This window comes from Lingula anatina, chromosome 1, assembly GCF_051362555.1.
Source record: "Lingula anatina isolate TDL-2025a chromosome 1, LinAna3.0, whole genome shotgun sequence".
In the NCBI taxonomy this organism is placed as follows: Eukaryota; Metazoa; Brachiopoda; class Lingulata; order Lingulida; family Lingulidae; genus Lingula; species Lingula anatina.
In genome coordinates this window covers 58543084-58570592 of record NC_141767.1, presented here as the reverse complement: position 1 = coordinate 58570592, position 27509 = coordinate 58543084, and the positions used below count along the sequence as shown (strand labels likewise).

The window sequence follows — 27509 nt, the reverse complement described above, 5'->3', positions numbered from 1 at the left end:
TATGCTCAATTTTACCTCCTTGTATACTCTGCCTTTCCACATTCATGAAATTTATTTTCTTTTAAAAAGTAGATGATTGTCCTACATCTCCTCAAATCTGCTCATAACCATATAATAGTAATAATAATAACTAAAGAAAATGTAACACTCCATCAGTCTTAAAAATGAACATTTAATTTTTTGTAATCATAGTTTTTGTCTATAAACAATTTCCAGTCCAGATGATAAACATTTTTAAAGATAAACACATTCATACACAACAGTAATTATAATTTGAGTTCCCAGTCCCTATTTAAAGTTCAGTAATTTAATTATCTACAGGCTAATACCAATACTGTACCCTCTACCAGGGCGACTGATAGATTTTTACAGATATTCACAGATATGTCTCTAGCTAGATAGATTGTCATGACTTGAGCTTAAAATGACAATCTATCTAGCTAGAGACATATCTGTGAATATCCGTAAAAATCTATCTATCAGGTAGAGGGTACCAATACTGTAATACAAAGCATTCAATACAAACCATCTAATTCATATATAAATGTGTTACAGATTTTTTTCTTACACCATAGACACAATTAATCACTCATAAACCGTAATAAGGATATAACTTGACTCATTTTAGTCTTAATCTTAATCAACTCAATGTCTTTATTAAACTGAAGATAATGCATGTTATAAGGTTTCAGTAGCAAAGTCTATCAAGAGCTAAATTTCCAGTTCAATCTTGCTCTACATCCCTTGAGGTTTGAGCTGCTTTTTCTGTGAAAGGTTGATTTTATCTCCTAAACTCAATGCCATACCCTGCAAATGAAAAGAAATCAGTGCATATGATTTTTTCAACAAAATGTGTAACTTAGATATAAATTCTGGTAATATAACTGGGTGAAACTATCTATAAGTTAAAACAGTTGATTTTCAACATACAAAATGCCTTAAAATGCAAGAATAAGTTTATTGCCAAAAAGGGAAATGAAATTATGAAAAAAAGTTTTCTATTGTTCCTCATATATTTACCTGACTTTTTGCTCTAATTCGTATGTGTCCAGTCACTGGGGCATCAGGCTGAGCTGGTTTCTCAACACTGATGTTGGCAAGAGCACTCTCTCCAAATATAGATTTAGCATACATATTAGCAGCCATGAAACCACACTCTCCATCCAAAGCCTGAAAGAAACAAGCATTGTATCCAATTGTTTTAATCAACTTCAATTACTGTAATTGCAATGAGAAGTTTGACTAAGCCTATGGCCATGATCTCAAACACTTGGTAAATGCAGAGATGAATTTGTATCAACAGGGATAAGTGTTTTCATTTTCACTTGAAAATAAAAAAAAATTTGAATACTGTGCATGTTAAAATTGCTACCATAAAGGTGAAATAGTTCTTGGTGGAAGACTTCAAAAGCATGCTGCATTTACATCCTAGACAGGGCTTGGCATAACTTTTTTTGGAGTTGTTGTCCACCGGACAAGTTGACAAAAATTTTGGTTGTCCGGTTGTGATTTCTACTTGCCCGATGTCCAGGGAGAGGGAATATAACAACAGGAGTCTAACGTTTTCTATCTCATGTTTATTTCTCTCCCATACTGTTCATCTCTCTTTTGTCTATCTTACATACTTTTCCCCAATTTACTTTTATACTTATACATGCATATGCCTAACTAAATAGCTAAACATTAGATTAAATTAAACTGCTAATAATACTCTGATTACAGAGTTTCATGACATAATGAAGTGTGATTAAAACAGAGGTTCATGATATAACCAGGTGGAAAGTTCTGAGATTAAGGACATAATCTGGGTGGTAAGTCATTTATGTGTTAATAATGAACCCTGGCACTGTGATTGCAAAAATGAAATAAATTGCAAAGAGATATCAGTATTACTTCTAAGATTTTGTTCAATTCTGTGTTTCAACTAAACAGCAAAGCTGGCAAATATATAGACACTCAACAAAAAGTGTTTTAATGCTAAGACTCAATGCCGACTTTTTTTGTAATGACCAGCATTTTTAACAAATGAAACTGAAATTGCAGTTGCTACTCGGGCTGCACCAAAACACTTAATGTGCTGTTTACTTTGTTCATGTGCAGGAAAGCCATCACACCTAAAGGCTTGGGTTCCAAGGTACATTGATGAAGATCTAAAAATAAGAAAAAAAAATCATCACCTTAAAGATTATGACAATTTGAGGGATATTTGTTTAGACTTTAAAAATACTATATCATATGTTGCTGATTAAGGTAGTTTTAACAGTGATAAGGTCATGATAGACAAAAAATGTGCATAACTTTCCTTTGAGTTGTACCCTGAGCTTCAGACTCAGAATTTATTCTTAAGTCTTGTCTTCAGTCTTGTGAATTTATTCTTACCGCTATCTTGGCCCAATATGCGGGTAAGTAATGATGGCGACCAGTATAAAGTTTAAAACGCGAATAAAAACCCGCAACTGGCTTGAAGCTCAGGGTATTTGAGTCGCCAACTGGACAAGCTGAATTTATTATCAAAACGGACTAAATAGTGTACAAAACTGATCTATGAACTAATAAGATGAAACACAAGAAAAAGCTAAAAACGTACGGGCGTTAATGTTTAAATATCTCAAGAACTGATAGTGACTACTGTCACGTACTGTAGTTGTTTTTACGATGGCATAGATTTTCGCATTTTGGCGTTCAAAATAAAATGGAAACTTTACACTCAATAACTGTTTAAGTCAATAAATATGGAAGGATGTCTCTTACATAAAATGTTTCATAGATTTAAGAAATGACTTGAGAAGCTTTCATGTCTGCTAAGTCCAGAAACCTCCTGCAGGTTGCACAGAACATGGCTGACCAATCGTGCTCCAACAAGGGCCATTTACTTTTCCAGCTTTCAAGAAACTTTCTCACCTTTTCCCCTCCCATTCCTTTTTATTATCTTCATTGCTGCTGTTCGGTCGCTTGCTGGCTTTACCAGGTAGCTGGTTTGTGCTCGGCTGTAACTTCAGCATCGTGTAACACGTGTATCGATTGTGACCCGGTTGAGACCGGATTGCGAGTGGGTGAGAAATGCACACCGATCATTCATAGACGTCGGAATGCGTAGAGTACACGGATACGCAAGTAACGCAACCTTTGTGGTTCAATTTCAACGCTTTTTTAAGTGAAATTAATTTATTTCATTCTTAGTTACATTTAATATGTGTCATAACCAGTTTTCTCTTGTTTACAGAGTATAAGCTTATTTTTAAACCACTTGTCCCGTCGGGCGGGTAACTTTGAAATTTACTTGTCCGATCAGAATTTTTTGTTGTCCCGGACAATCGGGCGGTGCCTTATGCCGAGCCCTGCTACTAGATGCCAAGTTAGTGCTTTTTATATAATGGATTACTTAACATGGTACTTTAACTGGGAGTAATAATAAAACCATTGTCTATAACTATTATGTTGAATAAAGCCAAGAACAGAAAAATATGTATCAAATATAAATCAATTTTGGGGGTTTGCAGTCAATATGCATAATGTCATTACTTAAAATGATGACAGCAATATCAGTGAAAACAAACTGCCACCCACTTACTACAATATACGGTTTCATAATACCACATACCAACCTTTACCTGCAAACAAACAGGATTTACCAATTTCCTGAAGTACATGATATTTTGAAGCCCAAGTTTACCTTTTCAGGTGTGAGACATTTCATGTTGGTTGAGCTGATCAAGTGTTCCAGATACTCTTTCAAATCAGATATATTAGTGTTGACGCTGACTTTGTTTTCCCACTCAAACTCAGCCCACATCTGTCTGAATTCTGTGTCTGTGCACGAGGCAGGCACTATGTAGTCCATAATGTCTATATGGATGTCATTCAGCACTACACAGTTGCGGTCACTGGCTGCTCCACTCACATCATATACTAAGTAAGGAAAATTATCATTTAAGTCATCTACAGATTATAAGTCAAATCTGAATACATAATAAATTAATTTTAGTGAAAATTTGGATTTCCTGGAGTAAAAAACAATTTTCCTACACTTGCCATTGGTTAATGAATTCATTTTGACAGTCATAGTTAGTCCATGTTTTTTTTAAATAATCTTTTAAGAGATTATTACTGAGTATAGTCATCTATGAAAGTTAGTGGTCTGATGGCACAGACAGATCCCAAAATAATTCTGATAACTGCCATTTTGGTGGTAAAAGAGAATGTGTTATTTACAATGCATTTATTGTGAAACACGGAGCTCAAATATATTTATTTAAGTTATTCACAATGTATTGATTGTGAAACATGAATTTCATACAAAGATTTGTTATCCATTTAAACATGCACATGTCCACAATATCACAGTTCTTGTTTTTGCTTGTGAACATACTTACCAATGTTTCCAAAGATGATTCCATTTTCAGTGGAGGCTACTTTAACGTTGGCCTTGATGTTGCAGAAATCATGTGCACCCATAGTCACCGGCTGTGGTTTTTCAACCAGTTTAAGATCACCTGAATCAAATAAATATTTTAGCATAATTAAATAGCAAAGTCAATTGGTGGATACTAGAACGGGAGATGGCAACAATGCTGCTCCCATTAAAAGAACCCCATTCAATTTGGGCAAAAATGGTATTCATTAAGGATCTATGCAAATCTAAAATAATTCCATTATGTTCAACATGCATCATTGTTCAATATGCTATCATGGGAATCCATACATATCAAAGAGCACTAATTAAGGTGATAAGTTATTCTTTTCTTTTTTCTTTCAGAATTTTAAAATAGTTTTAAGTTATAGTTGGAGAAGTGCCATGCAAGTCTTAATCATTTCTACAAACGAAAAAAAAAACATTCACTATACATATGCCTAAAAGTGCAAGTTTTAAAACATTCTAATATCTATTAATATGCTGATGGTACAGGGGTTTATCTGGTTGCAGTTGGACACTGGAACAAATATGCCACAAAGTTTGTATATTATAAGGAAAAAAGGAAGGGTAAATTTAAGTTGAAAAAAAAAACAGCAGCATAGGGTCCTGTGGAAATGAAGAATTTCTATTCCTTCAATAAATATGAAAACCTACTGGTTAAAACATATTAAAAAGACTTAAATTTTACTATGAAGTGTGCATACTTGCAAATGCATGCACAGCAAAAATATCCAAAGACCTAGAACATGATTGAACAATAATGAGAGACCTTATCAAGAGTTCCCTGTTTCAATTTAAAAACACACATTAATAAAATGTTTTAAGTATCACAAAGTATGACAAAAGCGGAAATGTACCCCCTACCAAGTGTTGCCAGTTCCAGTGTCAGATTCTGGAGAGTGTCAGAAGTCTGGTTGACAATGAGGACATCTAACACTATGTCATACTGGTTGACATGGACGTATGCCTCAGCATACACTGGGTCAGAGAATCCCGTCAACTGGGTCACCTAAAGCATATGACAAGGAATGATATTAGTCACTTTTTTATATTTATTTATATTTTATATATATTTTATATTTATCTTATTATTTTGTAATAATAACAACATTCCACACAACCCTGATAATGAATTTCCCCTTTGGTGAAATCCACAATAAACTAGAGGATCAGAGAGGCGATACCGCCTCCGAATATTGTACCACCAGCTGGAGCAAGCGCATTCATATAGACCCCCACATACGCAAAATAAGGGACACAGCCACTAGTCTTATGCTTGACAAGCTGTAAAAATGCAATCAACAAGAATTTTAAAAATACGCAAAAAATATATATAACTTAAAATAGTACAATCAAATTTAAGTTCATTGTAAGGTAGGTCAAAGGTCAATTTCAAGGTCACAGTAAATTTCCAGTATGTGACTTCCTATTTAACTTCAATAGTAACTATGGACCTATCTCTGCCAGGTTTGGAGTTAAAAGAGAAAGAAATTAGCAGAGTTCAGTTCATGATTATAAGTAGGTCAAAGGTCAATTTCAAGGTCACACTTAGATTGCCAGTATATGACTTCCTATTCAAGTTCAATAGTAACTATGGACCTATCTCGCTAGTTTTGGAAATAAAAGGGAACCAAAATTTGCAAAGTTCAATTCATGATAAAAAGTAGGTCAAAGGTCAATTTCAAGGTCACATTTAGATTGCCAGTATATGACTTCCTATTCAAGTTCAATAGTAACTATGGACCTATCTCTGCCAGTTTTGGAGATAAAAGGGAACCAAAATTTGCAAAGTTCAATTCATGGTAAAAAGTAGGTCAAAGGTCAATTTCAAGGTCACATTTAGATTGCCAGTATATGACTTCCTATTCAACTTCAATAGTAACTATGGACCTATCACTGCCAGTTTTGGAGATAAAAGGGAAGCAAAATTTGCAAAGTTCAGTTCATGGTGAAAAGTAGGTCAAAGGTCAATTTTAAGGTCACATTTAGATTGCCAGTATATGACTTCCTATTCAACTTCAATAGTAACTATGGACCTATCTCTGCTAGTTTTGGAGATAAAAGGGAAGCAAAATTTCCAAAGTTCAGTTCATGGTGAAAAGCAGGTCAAAGGTCAATTTCAAGATCACATTTAGATTGCCAGTATATGACTTCATATTCAAGTTCAATAGAAACTATGGACCTATCTCTGCCAGTTTTGGAGATAAAAGGGAGGCAAAATTTGCAAAGTTCAGTTCATGGTGAAAAGTAGGTCAAAGCTCAATTTCAAGGTCACAGTAAGATTGCCAGTATATGACTTCCTATTCAAGTTCAATAGTAACTATGAACCTATCTCTGCCAGTTTTGGAGATAAAAGGGAGGCAAAATTTGCAAAGTTCAGTTCATGGTGAAAAGTAGGTCAAAGGTCAATTTCAAGGTCACAGTAAGATTGCCAGTACATGACTTCCTATTCAACTTCAATAGTAACTATGGACCTATCTCTGCCAGTTTTGGAGATATAAGGGACTAAATGTTATAATTTCGGAGTTACCATAATGTGCCATAAATGTCCTACAGAAAAAATTAATTAAAATAAAGAAAAGGTCATTTTGGTCAAAATTCTTGAAATGGGAGGTGCTCTGAAGTTCCAGATGTTCAAATTTTATGAAATAATGTCATTTTTGACCACAAGTTGTCTGCTTTGCCAAGCCTAATGTTTTATTTTTCCGGAGTTCAAAATTTATTATCCATTACCGTACTGCACATTTTGCTTTCACCACCAATATGTACTTTTTGATACAGCGTAACTCGAAAACCGTATGGAATACAAAAAAACGGAGACCACCTCCAGTGTTGGGCTTTACATGCTCTACAAAATGCAAAAAAGAATGGGTCTCTAGCATTAATGGTTCCCGAATTAAAGACAGTTTTCAGTTTCGGTATCTTATGGCCGCTACACCTGTGAAAATGCACCGATTGACCCCAAATTCACACAGATGAAAGATGACCTGAAGGGTAACATTTTCCAATAATATTATTGGTTAAGTCTGTGTGGTGTCTGAATAACAGCGCAAATAAATTTTTTTTCGAAAAAAAATTCATTTTTTTGAAAATTTTTGCCCGTTTGACCTTGAAATAAAGGTCAAAGGTCAAATCCAAGGGCATATTTGAAATCTACACATATGACTTTTGGAAAGCCATCTGTAGAAATTTTTCCCATAATTCCTTCCGTAGGGTAGATAATTAGCATTTAATTTTGCCATTTTTGGACAAGGGTGCATTGCAATGAGTGCCACACCTAGACCCCAATACCGACAAAGCCCAAATTTTACGTGGAACGAGTTGAGATTATAGGTGACCTAAATCCAAGAGATGGGTATGGGGGCCCTTACCGTCTATGAGGAGAAGCGGTAACGGTAACATGGTGGCGGAGCCGGCGGAGCCGGCTGAGCTGGCGGAACGGACCGGACGGAACTAAAACCATGTGTACCGCCAGCGCTAACGCTGGTGGTACAATTATCTCTAATTCAATGCTATGAGAAAGTGAAAGTAAAACTCAGGTAAAAATCAATAGCAAACAAAAAATCCAATGTCTTACCTTGTTCAGTTTTGATGACAATAGTGGGTCTGTTTCTTTCTTTCCAGGTACAGTGCCTAAGGCCTGGGACATGGTCAGCTCAAACATGTTCTAAAATTTTTTCAACAAAAACTAGTTAATGAGGATAAGAAACTTGTTAAACATATTTTAGTATGTATATGTTACTATTTTACACAAATGTGATAATCAATCTATGCGGACAAAACTAGTCTATTATTATTATTATTATTCAGAAACTGACTATTTCTCCTGACATAGTATTAAGTTTATGGATTGTAAAAGAATAGGTATACCTCTGTGGTTCCAAATTCATTCTTAGCAGCCAACTGAATGAAGCTGATGGGATCATCAGCTTGAATCTTCACAGTTTTAGATTCAGATGCCTAGAAATGAAAATATTGCAATAGAAGGTCTAGAAATTGGGACAACCTGTCATTTTCTTTAAATGATTAGAAAATGTTTAAATAAAACATTTATAGCATAAATCAACTAGCCTTAAATCTTCAAATATGATAAAACATGCTAAAAATTATCACTCAGGATTCATAGCACTTGTAACATTTACTAGATACACTAGTTAAAGAGCCTTGGTCCTTCCAGGAAATTATATCGGTATAATTCCCTTGTCCTTCTTCCTGGAAGAAAACATTACAGTACCTTTTGTGTGAGCCTCTCATCTTCTGCCTTGGCAGCCAGCATGCCTGACAAGGATTCTCTGCACAGCTGGTTGAAGATCTCGTACATCTTGGGGGATCTCTCAGAAAGCACTTTCAAACACAGGGCAATGCGATCCAGGGCATCATCATTGATGGGCTTAAATGTAGAAAACATATTTAGCTACAATGAACACTGCAAAATGTAATTTCAAACAAAAAGTCTCTCAAAACTAGAAGCCAATCCAATGCTTGTTGATGTGTTCAATTAGAATTAGCCTAAAATTGCAGTTACTACAACATAATAAATAGATAAGAAATTCTCATGTGCAGTATATTCTCAAATGTTTTTTTTTCTAGATAATATAAAATGCATGACATTTTTATAGAACATATTGTCTTACCAGAGTAGAAAGGCCAGATTTCCCCAAGTGAATAATAGTAGACATAATCAGCATGCACTCTGCTACAAATGACTGGAAAATAAAAACAAAACAAAGACAAATAGTCATGAATTCAGTCTGCAACTTAGGCAATGATGATAAAACACTCACTCACTCAAACACAAAATACCTCAACTTTTGAAAACTTTCATTAAGACAAGTTCCCCAATTTATCAGTTTACTTTGGAAAACAAAGAAAATGCTTATATACAGCAAATGCTGTTTAAATCTATTTTTGGTTTTATAACATTGAAAACTTGCTCCAGAATTCTTACATTTTGTCTCCTCGGTTCTGTGACAACCTGGGTGTATCTCAAAGCAAGCTTAGTGAGGGTGTTGGCCAGGGCAGCACCAATAAAGAAGTCTCCCTCCATCAGCCATTTCCTCAATGGTGGCCTGGTATTGGAGTAAATAGCATTTAGCTGAACATGGCAGAGAAGAGCATATCATGGGCAGGAGTAAATGTTAATTATCACATAATTCTGATTTAGCATGCCACAGCTTAAGTAATGAATGGAAAATTCATGCTTACAGTAAGGCATACAGTAAGGCCAATGATATACTGACTACAGTTCGCTTAAGCATAGGACTGAATGTAAATTCAAAGTTATTTGAACAATTATATTCTGTTACCACCCTAATATTTTGAAATTTCATTCACTGTAAATGAAACATTTTTTGATTGTGTACATTAGTATGTTGAAGCATAAGATTCTAATATACTACAGGACGTCAGTGCAATACCAGCTTGCACAATGATAATATTGATTTCTAAAAACATACATTATAAAAACATACAGTGGAAGTATTTGTTTATGTTTCAGCCTAATAAAATTTACATAGCTATAATATAGACTGTTTGTACAAAACTGCACACTTCAAATATCATTCCATAGTGTGAAATATTCTATATAGAAGAAAGTTCTATTGAGAGATCTGTATACGTATGTAAAAAAGGTCTTACCTCTCCTCTGCCCCCTTGGTAGCAGAGACAGTACTAAATGCACTCTGAGTGGCATAAGTCCCGAGCTCTGTCACCAACTTCTGCACTGTGCCAGTCTGGGCCACCTGGGATTCTGGATCAAATGATTAACAGCAAGTTTGAAGAAATTCCTAGCTGTTCTGCACTTTGAAACTATGTTGAGACAACTTTTTGCGCATCCATATCTGGAAGTCCATTTTATATGCAACTAGATTTTTAGTGAAAATTATCTAAAATTATTAACACAACTTACCATCTTCCTTAGTTTCTCCTGCAGCTTTTCTTATTTCATCATCAACAATTGGAATCTGGAAAAAATACCAATGAACTTCATAATTCTGCATCAATTAAGATCTATCATAACTAAGACAAAGTTGAATGAAAACGTTTTAGATACAGAGCACACACTTTTTGCTAATTTCAACCAAAAATATCCCAATTATGAAAGCTTTCTTAAGCAAACTCAATAATTACATAACATTTACAATATCTGATTATTAATTTTTCCATTCTAACTCAAACCATCTTCTCACCTCTCCCAAAGACTGCCTAATCTCAGTCATGACACTCTGAATGTCATCTTTGCTGATACAGTACTCTCCAAGCAGCCATAAGGCACCGCGAAAAACCCTACAGTAATAGTTAAAAAGAACATGGTAAATAACATGAAAAATATGACAAAATAGTCTGGTATACAGACAGACACAAGTACCAGTTTATCATAGCAAAGTAATGATAAGATACATAAAATTACCTGGTATGGTAAAAAAAAAAAAACAGAACTGCCTCTTTCAAAATTTTGAAACCTGCAGTTTTTGGATCTTGTCTGATTTCTCCTTAACTGATTAAATACTTAAAGCTGTAAACTATATCTGACTTATCAATTCTCTTAAACCTCAATCACTTTAATAGGATAAATTATATAATGATGCTTAAGACCTGGGTTAAACCATAAACATACTTGATAGACTTAATTGATGAGAAAACTTCCAGCATCTTATTGACCACAAGAGGGCGCAGGTCTTCAAATCTCTGCATGGCTTCACGCACAAACACCAACACATCCAAAGCAGCCAGTTCATTAGCATCATTCAAAAACTCCATCAACTGTAATATATACAAAATGCATGTTAAATATTTTCAGTTTCATGTTTAAATGCCAATTTTCTTTTCCAAGTTTTTAGCTACAGTATAACGTCTGACATTAAATGGAGCAGACTGATACACCTTGACCTGACACTAAAAGATTAACTGATCTCCAAGAAAGGCCAAATTAAGTACTTGGAAATTAGTATCATATATTACTATCATCTTTTATTTTATGACATGGGTCTCTGTGCAATCTCGTTGTTGATTATGTCTTAGACCTTTTTCTGTCTATGTCAGTTTAATTGTGAAAAGATCTTTCAGACCTCCTGCCACAATAGTACATACCACTGGTATAACAGTCTGGGCCACATCAGGGAACCTCACACAGCACTGGTGGAGGGTACGGACTAATAGCTGGCGGTACTTGCCAGTGTCCTCCTGCTCAACTGTGTTGTTAGTCTTCACCACTTCCTTCTTCAGAACCAAAACCATCTGACAGGAAAGATAGGAGGAATTACCTTCTGATTATGAAAGTTGCATGCACTGTAAAGCTGTTCCACTTTAAAATACAACTACTCAAGTCAGATAAACCACGGGACTGCATTGGCCATTTCTTTTTACAATCTCTTGTTCATCACGATATCTAAAGTTTCCAATGACCAAAATTAATCATAAGTTTAAATTTCATTGTAAATATTTTTAATTCAAAATCAAAGTTCCTCAAATAAATAGGTACCTCTTCCACATTCCTTGATGTGATAAGGTCCAGTGATAACTCCAGAGTCTTTCTGCGTACTTCAAGATCAGGAGCTGACAACACTCTTAAGATGTCCATTACAAGTTCCTAGTAAAATAACAAAATATGACCTCCATGATAACATAATTTACCCTTACTACTTCTGATACACATAAAATTTGGCATACAGAACAAGTACAATTTCCTAGGAAAGAGAGAGAGAATTTGGCCAGTAGACTACAAAAGAGGTATAAAAGTTTCATCAATATTCCTCTTACTTAAAACTTATATAATAACTTTTACTGACTACCTTTGTGGCTTACAGAGAGATTATACTAATCATGTTATAAAATATACTGTTTACAGGTACAGTTTCACACTCACCTGCAGCACTTTCTCATGTGATGGTACCTCTTTCAAGGCAATCAACCTGTCCAACACAATAAGTTTCACGTTGTTGTCACTCTCCTTTACGATAAGTTCAATGTAACAGCTGGCAGCAGCCTTAAATAATAGGAAATTACATTATTATTATTCCAATGTTAAAAGTGGTAACATCTATAGAGTCACCAGCTTACAGTTACCCTCCAAGACTGGAAGGAGGTTTTTAAAGGTACATACGAACCGAGCATCAGTGGAGCGTGGATTCCCAGTAACACATGTAAACAACTTCTACTTATTTCTTGTACAAATCAAATAAATTTGACATGCCAAGGGATAAATTGAATAGATCATTCTATCAGCCATAAAAGAGCTTTAGACTGCTCCTTTCTTTAAATTTTTGGTCGGAAATTTAACCTACTTTCGAGACCTACTTTTCTGTCCCATTGACATACAGCATAGAATGCTAGTAAAAAAATCTGTTCAAACATCATTTTTGGGTAAAATTAAAAATGCTCTTTGGTAATTCTCTTAGTTACACTACTTGAAACTATATGCTGGCATTTGGTCGGTTTTTGTGGCAAAAAACTGACTTTGTTTACATCTTTAAGAAAAAATTGTCCTGGTCCTTGGCCCTTGCTTGCAAGCATTATAAATTCAAAATGGGGAAACATTCTGTCAGTGCAAAGATAAGAACTAAAGGTAATTTACTCACCAAAAAAAGAACTAAACCTATTTCTCATGTAATTTTGTCAACCAGTGATGTTCTTACATATTTTAAAGCTTAGCTTTGATCACTACAAACCTGTCTAATTCATTTGGATTGTTACTCTACTCACTTTGATTGCTGTTGGAGCACTGGATAGAGTGACCAAGGTGCCGGCTGCCTCATATCTCACAGCTGGACTGGAGGAATTCAGTAGATTGTAAATACAGCGAATGAAGCGGGATCTCTCAGATGGATTGGCATGGCACACCTAACACATTAGGAAAATGAGCATTTATGAAAATAAGAATGACACACCTTGAAACTGGGGAGAGGGAAAGTAAGAAGGGCACTGATAAATTCTTTAATACATTCTAAATATACATAGTTTTTCACACTTCCCAACTAAAACTCGAGGGTCACAGTTTATTACCTTGTAGATAAGTTCCACTATAACCAACTGGAGAATGTCTCCAAATGATGTCACTTGGTCTATGCAGCTTACAAGGTAGGTCAGAGCACGCTCCTGAGAAATATTCAATTGCAAGTCTTCAAATTCTTATAACAGACATTGTATATTGCAAACATCCAAGGCATATTCAAAATCAATTTACATGTAATAAGTAACATTTGATATTAATTATAAACACACTCCAAAGGTAATTTGGCTAATATTTTGTGAAAGCCATAGATTCACATTTGTTAAAAACAAGTATTAAACAAAGTTTAGCAAAGCCTGAATCAAAAGTATGATAGATTGATCAAGGTCTTATGAAATATAACAGACAGTCATTTCCAAGTACCTGGTCAACATGTATCAGCATCATAAAGGCATTTCTCTTGCAGGATGCATCTTGTTCACCCTCCAAGAAATTGGCAATTAACTCTGGAGCATCAGGGATCAAAAAGTCAAAGTTTCTGAAAAAAAATATTGAGATATTAAGATATTATGTTGAAATGCATGTAGAATGCATGTAGCCATTAAAGGCTATTATCTTAAACTTCTAGGATGTCTCCTTAATATCTTTTGTGACACCTTTTTAGGGATTATCAGTATGTTTTTGTTGTGCACAGATACAAGACATAAGAGAGGTTTCACAAACAACAAATAAAGAAGAATGTAGCTTCAATTGCAAGTTAAATCATTATTTTGCATTCACCATAACTTTGTTTAATTAAATTCATTCAGCCTTGAAAAAATTTTGATAATTCTTTGTAGAATAAATAATCTTGATGACACTTGATAAGCCTTTGTCTGCTAAAAAGTATTACCAGCATTGAGGTTATAACCTATTAGGCCAAGAAGTGAAAATTGGTCAACCACAGGTAGGTCTCTTGGGTATATTTCAGTATTTGACAGACTTTGCTAAAGAATGAAAATTGTTAATGAGACCAAGCTGGTTAACAAGTTGATTAACCGCTAAATAGCAGAAGTATTTCTTTGCTGTCCAACCCTGAGCAATATTTTTGGCCTGCCACAAACTCTCTTCCAAAAGAAAGAACTTCACTGTGCAAATTTGTGAAAATCCATTTATCAATCACAGTTTACTTACTAGTTGTATTGCAAACCCACGTAATAACAATGGAACCCTACCTTTAAAAGTTCTATTTTTACATAGACTCTTTTACAGACTGCAATGTGTTCTATTTTTACATAGACTCTTTTACAGACTGCAATGTGTTTTTATTGGAGATCACAACAATGCCCAAATATACAATAAGATATTTGGTTCAATAAACCTATTCAAGGGAAACAAAATGTATCCTCTACGAGGGCAGCAGATATTACAGGTACATTTTCCACCAGCCACAGTTAGAAGATTTATCATATTTAGCCAGAGACATTATCTGGGAATATTTAGTAAAAAACCATTTAATCAGTGGGCCTGGTAGAGGGCAAGCAAAATGGGATAATAAAATTAATCATCAGATAAGCCATAAACTGTAAAGAGCTTTAAAAATGTCCTTCATCAAATATTGGTTATAAATTGACCTACTTATCTGCCTCAGTTATGGACAGCAAAGAAAGTAAGGATAAAATATTCGTTCAAATATCATTTGGCAATATGAAATAAAATCCTGTGGTATTTCTCTAAGTGATACTATTTAATTCTATATGCTGACATTTAGCCGGCTTTTGTGGCTAAAAATTGACTTCAAATGCATCTTCACTGGAACTTTGTAATTCGGGCTCATATGCTGGACCAGATAAAAGTTCACAGCCTGATACTATCAATTTTCTTGATAGTATCTTCCTTAGTTCTGGATTTACAATGCAAACCAATCACTATCTTACACCAATTTAAATACCAGTTAAATTGATGATAAATAAGGCAGAAGCTTGTTATCAAGCAGTCATAGAGTTGATTTAAGTTGACATAACACATCAGCAACATATTTCACTTCAAATATACACACAACAGATATGAGTGCAACCGTCATGATCTGATGGCAAGAAATACTACTGCCCATGCGTCCAGGTATCAGAATCTCCTCCGAGCGCAGCTGAGAATTAATTACAGTTTTGGAAACGACTCGCTCGCGCTGTTAGTTAATTAAGCCCCAGGGTATTCAGGGCACAGACCGTGATCACTACATACCACCAATGGATTTTTGGAATTTGGATTTTTCATGTGAACAATGCCTAAGACTACTTCACATGTAGCGGACAGTTGATCTTAGCAAAAAAAAAAAAAAAAATGTCACAGCAACGAGGTTACAGCCAGGCAATTTTTGTTTATGAGGCCTGAAAGCCAAGTTGAAAAAATTTGGTCTTCAAATTATATGTCATGGGAATTGCAGATTCTGGAACTTGACAGACTTGTTTCATTGGTAAATATTTGAAAACTGTTGTATAGACCAAATTGATTAACTACTAACATTTATTTTGCTCTCAATGCCCAAAGGCACCTCTCTATTTAAAAACCTAAGCTATATGATAGGTTAACCTACATTATAACTTACAATAGAACTTATTCCTTTTTTCATTGGAGTAAGCAATGACCTAGATACAGGTAAGGCCATATAAACAAGGAGAATAAGGTTTCATAAAAAAAAAAACTCAAGTCAGTTCTCCAGCTTTGTTGACTAGGACTTCCATGAAAGCTGTGACACTGTTCCTAATAGGGTAAGATATGTGCATGTGTTCATTTAATGTTGGTAACAAAGATATTAGCCAGGGAATCCAACATAAGTGTTTTTGTTTTTTGGGTTTTTTTTCTATTTTTTAATGAGGCCAGGGGGTAAGTTTGAAATGCTGATGCCTTGTCACACATTCCTCAGGTATAGTCATACTGTCATCAATGGAAAGATGGATGTGATGTCCACCTACTTCCAAGAAACGGTTATTACCACTATAAATAAATATAAAGTTCACTAAAGAGGACCATTTTACTCCTTTATTTGTTCATCGTGGTTATGGAATTCAGCTCATATCAATGCTTTTCCAAAAAGCATCTTATACAAAAAAAGTGAGATCATGATCTCAACAGTTAATTGCTACTAAAAACTCGGAATGATTTGCAAACTACAAAAATCAGTCTCCAATCAACAGCTTTCAAATACTATGACACAAACTTTATTATATAATACAAAAGTTGCTTTAGTTGAAAAATGGTAGTTTTCACTATCAGTGGGTAACTCAAATTTCAGTGATTAAATCTATTCAAGGAAAACAAAAGGTATCCTCTATGAGGGCGGCAGATATGACAGGTACAGGGTAGAGAATACCCCCCCCCCCCTTAATCACCAATCACGAAGAATTAAAACAGGTCAATCACCAATCACGAAAATATATTCAGTTCAATCACCAATCACGAGCCTGAATTGAAAGCTATCACCATTCATTAAGATAGAAAATTGCCATACTTGCAGGAATTTTTAACATTACCAGAATAATTTATTTCGTGTGTTGAATGACAGGAATCGTCTGCTTAGAGATATTCAGCCATTCTCATTGGTCAGGATTCCTGCGACAGAGACTAAGGTGATAATATATATACGCATCCGAAAACTAGCGAAGTACTCACATTTCCACTTTTCTACCTTCCTTGTTTGAAGAGTTTGTTGAATTTATCTCCAGTGAGTGATCACCTTACAATAATGATGCAAAGTTCGGGATGTTCTAGAACAAATTTCTGTAATGCTAATTAAACAAAGTAGTACCTGAATCATGTTTCAAGCAGAATATTGGGCTCAAATAACGCATCGCGCTCAAAAAATAAGGCCAATCACGCGTAAAGCAAAAGGTATTCCCTACCCTCATTTTCCACCAGCCACAGTTAGAAGAGTGACATTATCTGTGAATATCTAGTGAAAAATCATTTAGTGGGCGTGGCAGAGGGTAATCAAAATGGCCTTGGAGACATAAGCACATTCTGGAAAGTAACCAGAATGTCCTGTACAAACTTCAAATTCACATTCACTTTACCACATTCATTTTACCACAATAAGCTCTAGCTCAACAGCTTTCTACATAGTTAACCCACATAGTCAACAAAAACTCTGCATAAACAACAATACTTTAAATAGTTTTCTTTTTACTGGAGTAAGCATTGAAAATATATATATTTAAAAAATTAAAAGGGGGAGGGAGGGGTTTAATATAATGATTTCCCTTTGACGATCTTCCGCGAACGAAGATCCTTAATCCCTTGAACGACTAATATGAAAATTGCATTTTATTCTTGCTTACATCGCGAACGATCTCCCACTGAAGATATGAAAAGTGCCTTTTTGTCTCGCTCAAATGGCGAATGATCTCCCACTGATGATCTTACGTGAACAATGCCCTCTGAACAAATAACAAAATTGCCTTCTCGTCTTGCTCAGATTGCGAACGATCTGCTTATGATATTATGCAAATGATTCTCTGCTGAAGATATGCCATGGGCAGGGGGAGGGGTTAAAGATAAAATGAAAATTTATATTTTTTAAAAATTCAAAGCAGGAGGGGTTTAAAATAATGATCTCCCGCTGATGATCTCTCGCGAACGAAGTTCGTAAGTCCCTTGAACTAATATGAAAGTTTCTTGCCTCCGATGCGAACGATCTCCTGCCAAAGATCTGAAACTTGCCTTTTCGTCTCACTCAGATCGTGAACGATCTCCCACAAATGATCTTGAGGAAAAAAGTGCTCAGAACAAATATGGAAATTGCCTTCTCAAAATCGCATGAAGATGAAGATATTACGCGAAAGATTCTCAACTGAAGTTGTGAAAAATTGCCATCTCGTCCCATTTGGACCGCGAACGATCTCCATGTTTACGAGCTAAGTAATAGTTAAATGACCTTAAATTGCGCAATGGACATGAATAGAATTGGCAGGTACATTTTTTTATCCGAGATAATATCTTGATTTTTTTCATTGTGTCATCCTCATTAAGGACAGCTATCGATAACATTAACAGCGTTACAGTGTACCTGCTGGAGAAGTTTTGGAGTTAAAATGCAAATGAATCAGTATCTTACACCAATTTAAGGTGCAGTTTAATTGACGATAAAAAACAGGGCAGAGCAGAAGCTTATCAAGCTGTCATAGAGTCGATTTAAGTTTACATAACACATCTGCAACATGTTTCACTTATCAACCCTAACCTAGTTACTTACTTCTTGATCAGAACAAATTAATAGGCACTTTATAAAATTGCTGAACACGTAGCAGATGGTTGACCTTAGACGGCAAAAAAGTGTCACAGCACTATTAACCCAGGCAATTTTTATTATGAGGCCTGTAAGGCAAGTAGAAAAAAAAATTGCTCTTCAACTTGTATGTCTCTGGGTATTGCAGATTGTGACACTTGATAGACTAGTTCCATTGGTAAGTATTTAAAAACTCTTGATGTATAGATCAAGTTGATTAACCACACTAATATTTTTGTTCCCAATGCCCAAGGTCACCCCTTTATTTAACATTGTAAGCTATCTGATTAGCTAACCTACATTACAACAATAGAACTTTATCACTTCTTTCATTGGAATAAGCAATGATGTAGATACAGGGTATATAAACAAGGAGAATAGTGAACATAAAAATAAATAGTGAAAAAATATGATAGATCAGGCCCATTTCACAAAGTAAAAAAAAAACTTTAGTCAGTTCTCGGGTTTAGTTGACTAGGACTACCATGAGAGTGCTGTAACACTGTTCCTGATAGGGTAAGATATGGGCTTGTGTCCATTTAATGTTGGTAATGCCCATATTTCAGGATTCGTGGTTGAATCGTAATCAGTTTGTGATTGATCAAGAATTGCAAGAACTCAGTACGAATATATACAGATCTGTTAAGAACTTCATGAACTGATTACGATTCAACCACGAATCCTGAAATTTGTCAATTCCTGGCGATTCGTGGGATTCATAGTCTGCGTGAAATAGGGGCATAACAAAGATGTTAGCCAGGTATTCCAACTTAAGTTTTTTTTTGTGAAAACGAGGCCAGGGGGTAAGTTTGAAATGCTGATGCCTTGTCACACATTCCTCTGGTATAGTCATACTGTCATCAATGGAAAGATGGATGTGATGTTAGCCTACTTCCAAGGAACGGTTGTTACCACTATAAATAAATATAGGAAAAATTAAAAAAGTTCACTAAAGAGGACCATGTTACTCCTACATTTGCTCATCGTAGTAATGGTATTCAGCTCATATCAATGCTTTTCCAAAGAGCATCTTAAACCAAAACAGTTAGGAGATCATGATATCAACAGTTAATTGCTATTACAGACTAGGAATGATTTACAACTACAAAAATCAGTCTCCAATCAACAGCTTTCAAATACTATAACACAAACTTATATTATATAATACAAAAGTTGCTTTAGTTGAAAAACCGTAGTTATTACTATCAGTGGGTAACTCAAAATTCAGTGATACTCTGCTATATAGTGGCAAAAGTATTGAGAAATAAAGATTTAAGATTATGTCACCACCTGTTTATGTGGCCCGTGGTCCTTTCTTTAAAGCCATGTTTTTAAGGGCAGTGTTAGTAAGTAACCTGCAGGATGTCTTTATACCTCTTTAACAAGAGAACTAACATTCTATATTTTACACAATGTTACAAACACCTAACTTCTATTTCTCTTTACAGGTGGAGATCAATTTTTGAAAATGTTGAAACTTACTGTATGGCAAGAGAATCAACAGGAGACAATGAAAGTTATATTTGATTGGACTAAATGTGAAACCGATCAACATTTCTTCTTGACAGTGACTGAACTGCAAAGTGAAAAACAATCCATTCACAAACTTTCAAAAAATCAGTTCAGACACACAATGTGGTTCCCACTTGGAAGCTATTATGAGGCTTTCATCTCAACCTACAAAAATCACAGAAGAGAGAAAAGTAACACATCTCAATTTGGATGTAAAAGACCAGAGGTAATTTCATTTTTCTCATGCACAATGTGTCTACTACAGGGATGCAATAAATAATAGACTCGCCCAACACAAAGCTAACAGACTATGTCCCTTACCAATTAACCATGGTTTAGAGATACAAAAAAATTGTGTCACATTTCCACTCAAACTTGGTCAGCGTATGTAGCTAAAGCACATCTCAGCAATCAGGCTGTTCATGAGTTTCTCATCTGAAGAAGCTAATATATCAGCATGCAAATAACCTCAACTTGTCAATGAATAGAAGTGGGCAGGACAACAAAAGGAGAAACTGGTTAAACATGGTGTTCTAAATTCTTAACCAGGTGACCAACTGAGACAGGTTGACCAAATCTGACTGAAAACAGTACTTCAGTCAAACTTATGTACTTATGTAAACTGTAGATGTAACTATTTTGTAAGTTGACAAAATTTTATTTATATCAAAAAGATATTGTTCATGTTTTAAAGCAAGTAAACTACAAAGCCCCTATTCAGTTCACAAATATAATACCCAGACTTGTTAATTAATTTGAATGTAGTCCCTTACTTGTGCACTCGACTCTTTTTATGGCCTTACCTGTAATTATATAACGTAAGTGGACGTGTGCAATTTGAATAATTAAAATTACTATGTACCACCAAATAGTGCAACACAGATAAGAAATACGTATATAAGACGTTCAGAATTAACATCTGGAGTTCAGATTGAGGGAGACTTAGGGAGACCACTCAGGAGAGCTAGGAAGACGGGAACGAGCCATGGGAGATGGTTTAAAAGTTGGAGACTTAACGTAGATGATGTAGCTAGAGAGCGTCAACAAATAAACCATTAAACTGGTCATTATGTGTCCTTTGGTTTTCTTTGAGCGACTTTAGAGAGCTGACACAAACCATGGAATTGTTGATTGCGTTTTGAGCCTTATAAAAGTTACCATTAAGAAAGTATAAAAAGATTTCATTACACCCCGTGGCATCACATAGAAAGCATCCATGTCAGAATCATTATTCAACATATCACAGAAAAAAGGGGAATAAGATGTTTTATCATTATTTTCAGTCAGTGTTTAAACAACCACTATACCAACTTAGGGTACTAGAGAAAGGTGCCAGCCGTGTCCACGTGAAAATTCAAACCTCAGATCCTAATCCCTCAAGCAAGTGGTTTCATCTTGACTTGGTCAACACTAGCAAACATTACATTGGTGAGAGTCTTCATGTTTGTGGCGATGACAAAATCATAAAATTCAAGCTGAAGCCTGGACAAGAATACAAACTTACAGGCTATGCAATTGATAGCAACGCATATCTTGGTGCATTACGTTTCCGTGCAGGTAAGATAATTATGTATGCAAACAAAAGTCCCACTAAAGATAGGAATATTTATTTTTCTTATTCATTTATTTATCTTTTTTATGTGTGTGTGGTTTTCATCTTAATAAGGACAATACAAAGTCACTGTCTTTAAGATATAATTTTTAAAAAGCCTTCTATAAATGAGCATTCATCACTTTAAAGCATTCAAAACTGCTCAAAAAGGACAAGACATGCATGTGAATATTTACTATGCTAAATAGCCTTTAAAATATACTTTAACATGCTTAAAATTGAGTAAAACAGTATTAGTTTGATATGTTTTCAAACAAAAAGTTTTTTTTCTAAAATGTATGTTCTTACTGAAATTATCTTCGACACTGTTGCAAATTTTCTTCTCGTAAACTTTGTTATCACTTAATAGGTACTATCTCTTTTCCTCTTCTTTCTTTCTGTACTTAACTTGTGCTCCTGATATATATGAAGTTTTACATTTACTCTGTTGTATATATGTATATACCTATCCATTTGTTTTATTTATTTACTTATTTAATTTAATTTTGTGGAGAGCATATAATGCTTCCAGCACCTTGCCTCCACTTCATTCTTTTGAATAAACGTTGTTTAAAAAAAAAACTGGGACCTTTCTTTTCATATATAATAATCAAAAAGCATTAATTAATCCTTTTCTCATTTAGCATGACCAATACAGACTATTCATCTAGTAAATTTGCTCATGATTTTTTACCTCAAAAGTATGAATCATCTTTCTCTCATAAAAGGTTAAAGCTGGTGAATAATAGATATTGTTGACTATAACAGCCAATCTGTAATTATGCTCAAATTTTTTCTCTGCAGAGCTGAGTATTTTGGAACTGAGGGAACTGTTGAAAAGGGCAAATATTTTTACAAAGAATCGTGGTGGTAAAATCATCCCATGCAGATACTTGTATCGTAATAAAACTGTGCAATACTTCAAGGACATCTTTCAAAAAGATGGAATAATGAAGATATACAAGAAAGACTACAATGGAGACCAAGGGTCACCAATTAATGGAAAACTTGATGGACTGTTCTTTGCCTCTAACCCTGACCTGCAGACAGGCCTTCCTCCTCTCAGGTCATTTTTTGGTCCAAGGAGAGTGAATATCCCAGCATCCGACCTGTTTGTGACAGGCACAAATCTTTATTTTGCTGACTTTTACTGCCACAGGAAAGCACATTATGTAACCCTTGTGCTCACTTTAGCTGGATCAACAGCAGACCAGTTTTGCAGGGGGAGACTTCTTACAATTGATCCCTATGATAACTTATTTTTCATGAAAGCCCGGGAAGAACATTCAAGGCGTGTCTATACTTCAGGAAATATTTGGGTTGAAATCTTTTACACGGAAAATATCAACCTTTGGCCTTATCTCTTTCGAGGTTTAATTGTTAGTGTGCCTAGCACAGGTACTTCCAGACCAGAAGGAATTCCTAAGAACCCAAAATGTCACATTTGTAATTTGTGAAACAATTTTACATGTAAGTAATAGTAATTTTCATGAAGAAAACATTTTCTGATCGTGTACAGAAGCAAAAATGCACAGATTTGCAGAAAAATAAAATTATTTAGTGACTTACAAGTTAAAAATAATAAAATGTCGAGGCTACTGAAGCAGTGATTGTATACAATAACAACCAAAACGAATAATATGAATACTGAATCATGCAACTGCAAGGTAATTTTATAAGTGGCACACTGTTATTTACTTTATTGTGCAACGGGCATTACTAGAAATAACAGAAGTAATCAATTAGATCTTTATATTCATGTGCCTAAGTTACAATATTGGTATAGGCAGTTTATGTAGTAATAGTTGTACATTAAAGAAACATTTTCTAACCCTCTGTGTTTTGCCTTATTACTGTCTCTCATACGTGTTACATGCAATGGGTTTAACATTAAGTCCTGAAGGACAGGAACCATGTCATAACATCTGTCAAATCTCTTTATTAAGCGTTTGGACCACCCCCAATATTTGCTTACAAAATTAAATTTAAAATTTTCAATGTGTTACTCAACAACGATTTGTTCCTATCCACAGACATTGCAGTTGTAGTGGAAGTTGAACTCATGGCATCAATTTTTCCTTATTAATTGATATAATGACAAAACTGGGCACTTGGAAGAACTGTTCCAAGTAAACTTTTTGGAAGATCCGTTTGTTATATCTGTACTATGGTACTACCAAATACACATTTTCCTTAATTTTTTTTTGCCCCGCCCACAGACCCCTGTTAACTGATAGTCAATTATGCCAATACTCTTTTTTTTTACAAAAAAAAAAAATTTACAAAAATGTCAAAGAGACAAAATCCTTTATAGGGATTCATATGAATCAATTACTTTGTAAATTACATAAATAATCTATTTCACAAAATTTTTATCTCTAGATTAAGTTTCAGTCTTTTCCACTGCTCTCTTCTACATTAAACACAAAAAAATCGATGATAAAGTCTCACCTGTAGATTGTATAAATTGCCAACACTGCATTTCTTCTAACATAAGAGTGTCTATGGTCTAGACAAGCTCTGATAGCTGGCATGAGGGGCTCTAAAAGTTCTGGTTCTTTCAACTTACAGAGGAATCTGAGGGTTGATCCCCTGATAAATTCATTGGGGTGCTGGAGATCCTACAAATGAGAAAGCGATCTATGAGTACAATTCCCTTCATGACTCATCCTATTGGCTATGGCAACAGAAATGGACCAAATACTTCATAATGCATATTTTTTCAAAGTAAAACGTCTTCTTAACTATTCCTCTACTTTGACAATGGATAAAATCAGTCTTACCTTGCGATATGCATCACATACAAGGATGAACTCCTGCAGCAGCTTGCCATCTCCTGAATATTTGGGTACTACCTCCCAGAAGATAAGCAACAGCTTTTTGATAGTGTGGTCTTGTACAGGCATCACAAACCTGATGACAGTCATCAAAAGGCCAGGCATCTTTTCACCATTTAGAATCATCAGGACCACCTTTTTCAAGGCCTCAATCTTGGTTTTCGTCTCTCCTTTCTCTAAAATACAAAATTAAACAATTGTTTAAATCTTTTCAACTTTTTTTTTGGAAAGTTTGAAAGTTATCGCCACCTAATTCCATATTCTACAGCACACATACAATTATTCAAATTGATATAAGAAGTATTTATTACATTTGTGCAAAACAAACATTTTCTAGCATTTTAAAATCAAATCATATTTTCCCCGAAAACCAGCCAACAGAGAAAAGTTTGATTTGTATCTAAATGACTACACTATAACTAAACTGAAATCAACTTGCAACTTTTATTTACCAAGGTCCTCTTTCAATTTCATTTCGGTTGGTGGCTCTGAATCGGATGGAATATTGATGAGGGTATAACACCCCTGCTCCGTGTTGGCCATAGTGACTGCAAAGAGAACATATCCATTATCTGACTTGTAAAGTAATAATTGTTCATCTTATACATGTTGTACTACAGTTCCATCCAAAATAGCTGCTACAATATTCATCTTTTGAACCTATAAAACTGTCTTACTAAGCATTAGAATACATTTTAGTGATAGTTTGAATCTGCACTACGGAAAAGCATTTTGCAGTCTCTTGGATGATGGCTCCACCCAAACCACCATAGCCTCCAGGCCTTTAGCCAGCAATTTCAAAAAGGGGGTTCTTTTTCTGAAAAAAAATGGACCTTTTACCATAAAATCTTCATGAATGTAGATTAACCCCTCGACCCCCCCCCCCTCCCCAGCTATGGGCCTGGCCTCTATCTAGAAAACATAACTGTATTGCATGCCATTAAGGTCATCTTAGAGGCTAAAACCCCATTCCCACAGACACCATACTAGTAGGTCTATGTAGATCAATCCAGCTCTCGATGAGTGCAATCAACTTAAATGAACGCCTCTTCTTGTTTCCAACATACTTGAATAATCACAAACTTTTCTGTATTCTACTTACCACCAAGAGGTCACCTGTTTATCTTTTTAACTGATTGCAAGAGTCTCTACAGAGTTGGATTGATCTACTTAGACCAATGCCATCTATGGGAATGGGGCCTAAGCAGCTGTCCAGTCCTCTCTCGATGAACAATATCCGATTTGCAATCAAGTTTAACTTTACATGAAAGTTTCCACTCATGAGTGATAACTTTCATGTGTCAAAAGTGGTTAGGTTTGTGATGAATTTTAATAAAGTCTACATAACCAATAATGAGTTATTAATATATCAAATTTGGTGCATTTTTTTATCCATCCAACAAACAAAACCAAAAATTATGCGTGTACAGTTACTACTCTTCTCTTTTCATTCACCTTAAATGGGGTAACCCTTGGCTACATAACCAAGGGGAAAGGCCTAACAATATGTATAAATTTATCATTTTCCAATCAAATAGGGTCTCTTTGAAAAACATCCAACAAGGATACAAACAACCACAAATAGTTATCCTGAAATATCATGTACATGACTGACTCCTGTCAGAGCCAGCTTTTAGCCTTATGATTTGGTTTGGCAAATTGCAATTCTACTGACCCCTATTAAAAACCTTTTAAAAAATAGTAAGAATGTACAATAATTTTCTCCTGAACTAAAAACCAATATTTCAACCAGTTTTTTTAATGTTTGCACTTGTGTTACAATGCTATTATGACAATATAGGTTGGCATCTTTATTAATTATCATTATGAATTCATTTCCATATATACCACTTAGCACATTGTCACTTGATAATGATAGTTAATTTTGGATTTCTTACCTTTTTTCTGGCTGTAAGCTCAGCAAAATTTATGTTTGCCTTGTTTCAGAATTCACTGGTTTCAATGAAAAGAAAAATTACTGACTTGAGAAATATTGATGAACTGAAATATACAGGGAAGTTAGTTTACCAGTTATGACACTCATTTAAGTAGGTATATCAGAATGCACTAGAGGCGCCACAGCCAATCTTGTCCTGCATCATCACTGGCCTGCTTGCCTGTGACCAGCAACCACTGAGGCACCTCGTTTAACAACCTATACAAAAATTTCTCTTCACCTAATTTTTTTATACTTTGTGAAAGTATAGAACATTTGTGATCTTATGCAACAAAGCCCATGAAAATAGATTAAGAAAACGTATGTTTCTAAAGTAGCACAAAAGTGCTCAGTGGTCACAGCTTTATGGCTAAAATGGAAGGACACATTTGCTCTAATGTTGCTATTTAAAAAACTGTGATATTTCTATTAATTTAGAGATAATATCAAAATTCCAAAAGTATAATATTCTGGATAAAAAGACCTTTCAGAAGATAAAACTTGTGTTTATATTTGGCACATTCTAATATTTTTCTGATATACCATAAGAAAGAAAAAAAGATTTGGTGCCCGGACCAGCCGTCTTATGTAGCTAAGGCTAGATCTAAAACGGCTGTCCCGGCTGTCTAACACGAGACAAGTAGAGACCCTTACAGACTAAGGCTAAGTCGACCGACATCTTATATTAGGTTACAGGAGCTGGGAGGGTGAACTTACGTCCAAAAACAACGATCATCGTATAGTGTTTAATTATGTAAGTATATATGTATTTTTATATCTTTATATTATTCACAAGAATATAATATAAAAATCATAAAATCAGTAGCAATAAAGCGATACTTTATAAAGCTGCCTGCATTACTTACCTACCGGCAGAATACGTGGCTAAATCTCGTGAAATTAGCGTGGAGGGACGAGACAAAATATCCAAGATAGACTTGTGTTGAAGTAATGCCATATGATGATATTTTGGTATCACCGAGGAATTAAATACATTTTATGACAATCAGAC

The 27509-nt window shown here is 34.9% G+C and overlaps 2 protein-coding genes and 2 long non-coding RNA genes across 9 annotated transcripts; 1 reads left to right on the top strand and 3 right to left on the bottom strand.

Moving 5' to 3' along the window:
* Positions 1-152: 152 nt before the first annotated feature.
* On the bottom strand, positions 153-27491 carry LOC106160190 (coatomer subunit beta). Of its 3 annotated transcripts, XR_015331927.1 has the most exons (26): positions 27364-27491; positions 26460-26514; positions 25014-25109; positions 24508-24737; positions 24176-24345; positions 13785-13899; positions 13415-13507; positions 13115-13252; positions 12279-12398; positions 11895-12002; positions 11504-11650; positions 11031-11176; positions 10603-10699; positions 10323-10377; positions 10052-10163; positions 9363-9483; positions 9049-9120; positions 8649-8804; positions 8285-8374; positions 7992-8081; positions 5279-5423; positions 4374-4493; positions 3674-3909; positions 1021-1170; positions 665-807; positions 153-615 (listed from the first exon to the last, which is right to left on the bottom strand). XR_015331927.1 is itself a non-coding variant. In XM_087001092.1 (25 exons), the coding sequence occupies exons 3-25, from the start codon at positions 25102-25104 to the stop codon at positions 736-738; spliced, it is 2874 nt and encodes a 957-aa protein (XP_086857218.1). In that variant the 5' UTR covers positions 25105-25109; positions 26460-26514; positions 27364-27491; the 3' UTR covers positions 153-735. The 3 variants fall into 3 exon arrangements, 2 of the variants coding, with proteins under 2 accessions (XP_086857218.1, XP_086857219.1); XM_087001092.1 differs by having other exon boundaries at positions 153-807; XM_087001093.1 differs by having other exon boundaries at positions 153-807; positions 27368-27417.
* On the bottom strand, positions 1558-3667 carry LOC147764827 (uncharacterized). Its single transcript, XR_015331931.1, has 2 exons — positions 2902-3667; positions 1558-2150 (listed from the first exon to the last, which is right to left on the bottom strand). It is a non-coding gene; the product is annotated as an uncharacterized LOC147764827 (long non-coding RNA).
* Positions 15405-23560, top strand: LOC106178036 (phytanoyl-CoA hydroxylase-interacting protein-like). 4 transcript variants are annotated; one of them, XM_087001103.1, is made up of 4 exons: positions 15405-15813; positions 20070-20359; positions 21417-21690; positions 22529-23560. In XM_087001103.1, the coding sequence occupies exons 2-4, from the start codon at positions 20090-20092 to the stop codon at positions 23179-23181; spliced, it is 1197 nt and encodes a 398-aa protein (XP_086857229.1). In that variant the 5' UTR covers positions 15405-15813; positions 20070-20089; the 3' UTR covers positions 23182-23560. The 4 variants fall into 4 exon arrangements, with proteins under 4 accessions (XP_086857229.1, XP_086857228.1, XP_013416488.2 ...); XM_087001102.1 differs by lacking the exon at positions 15405-15813 and adding an exon at positions 16024-16108; XM_013561034.2 differs by lacking the exon at positions 15405-15813 and adding an exon at positions 18782-18799.
* Positions 18849-20211, bottom strand: LOC147764826 (uncharacterized). Its single transcript, XR_015331934.1, has 2 exons — positions 20104-20211; positions 18849-19535 (listed from the first exon to the last, which is right to left on the bottom strand). It is a non-coding gene; the product is annotated as an uncharacterized LOC147764826 (long non-coding RNA).
* Positions 27492-27509: the final 18 nt, after the last annotated feature.

Excerpts from the sequence above, each read along its gene's own strand:
- LOC106160190 (XM_087001092.1), bottom strand. The coding sequence starts at position 25,104 with ATGGCCAACACGGAGCAGGGGTGTTATACCCTCATCAATATTCCATCC. Across the intron at positions 5,424-7,991 it reads TGTCATCAAAACTGAACAAG|GTGACCCAGTTGACGGGATT; the intron begins GTAAGACATTGG and ends CATATGCTTTAG. Across the intron at positions 808-1,020 it reads GAATTAGAGCAAAAAGTCAG|GGTATGGCATTGAGTTTAGG; the intron begins GTAAATATATGA and ends TTTCATTTGCAG.
- LOC106178036 (XM_087001103.1), top strand. The coding sequence starts at position 20,090 with ATGTTGAAACTTACTGTATGGCAAGAGAATCAACAGGAGACAATGAAA. Across the intron at positions 20,360-21,416 it reads TTGGATGTAAAAGACCAGAG|TCAGTGTTTAAACAACCACT; the intron begins GTAATTTCATTT and ends CATTATTTTCAG. Across the intron at positions 21,691-22,528 it reads TGCATTACGTTTCCGTGCAG|AGCTGAGTATTTTGGAACTG; the intron begins GTAAGATAATTA and ends TTTTCTCTGCAG.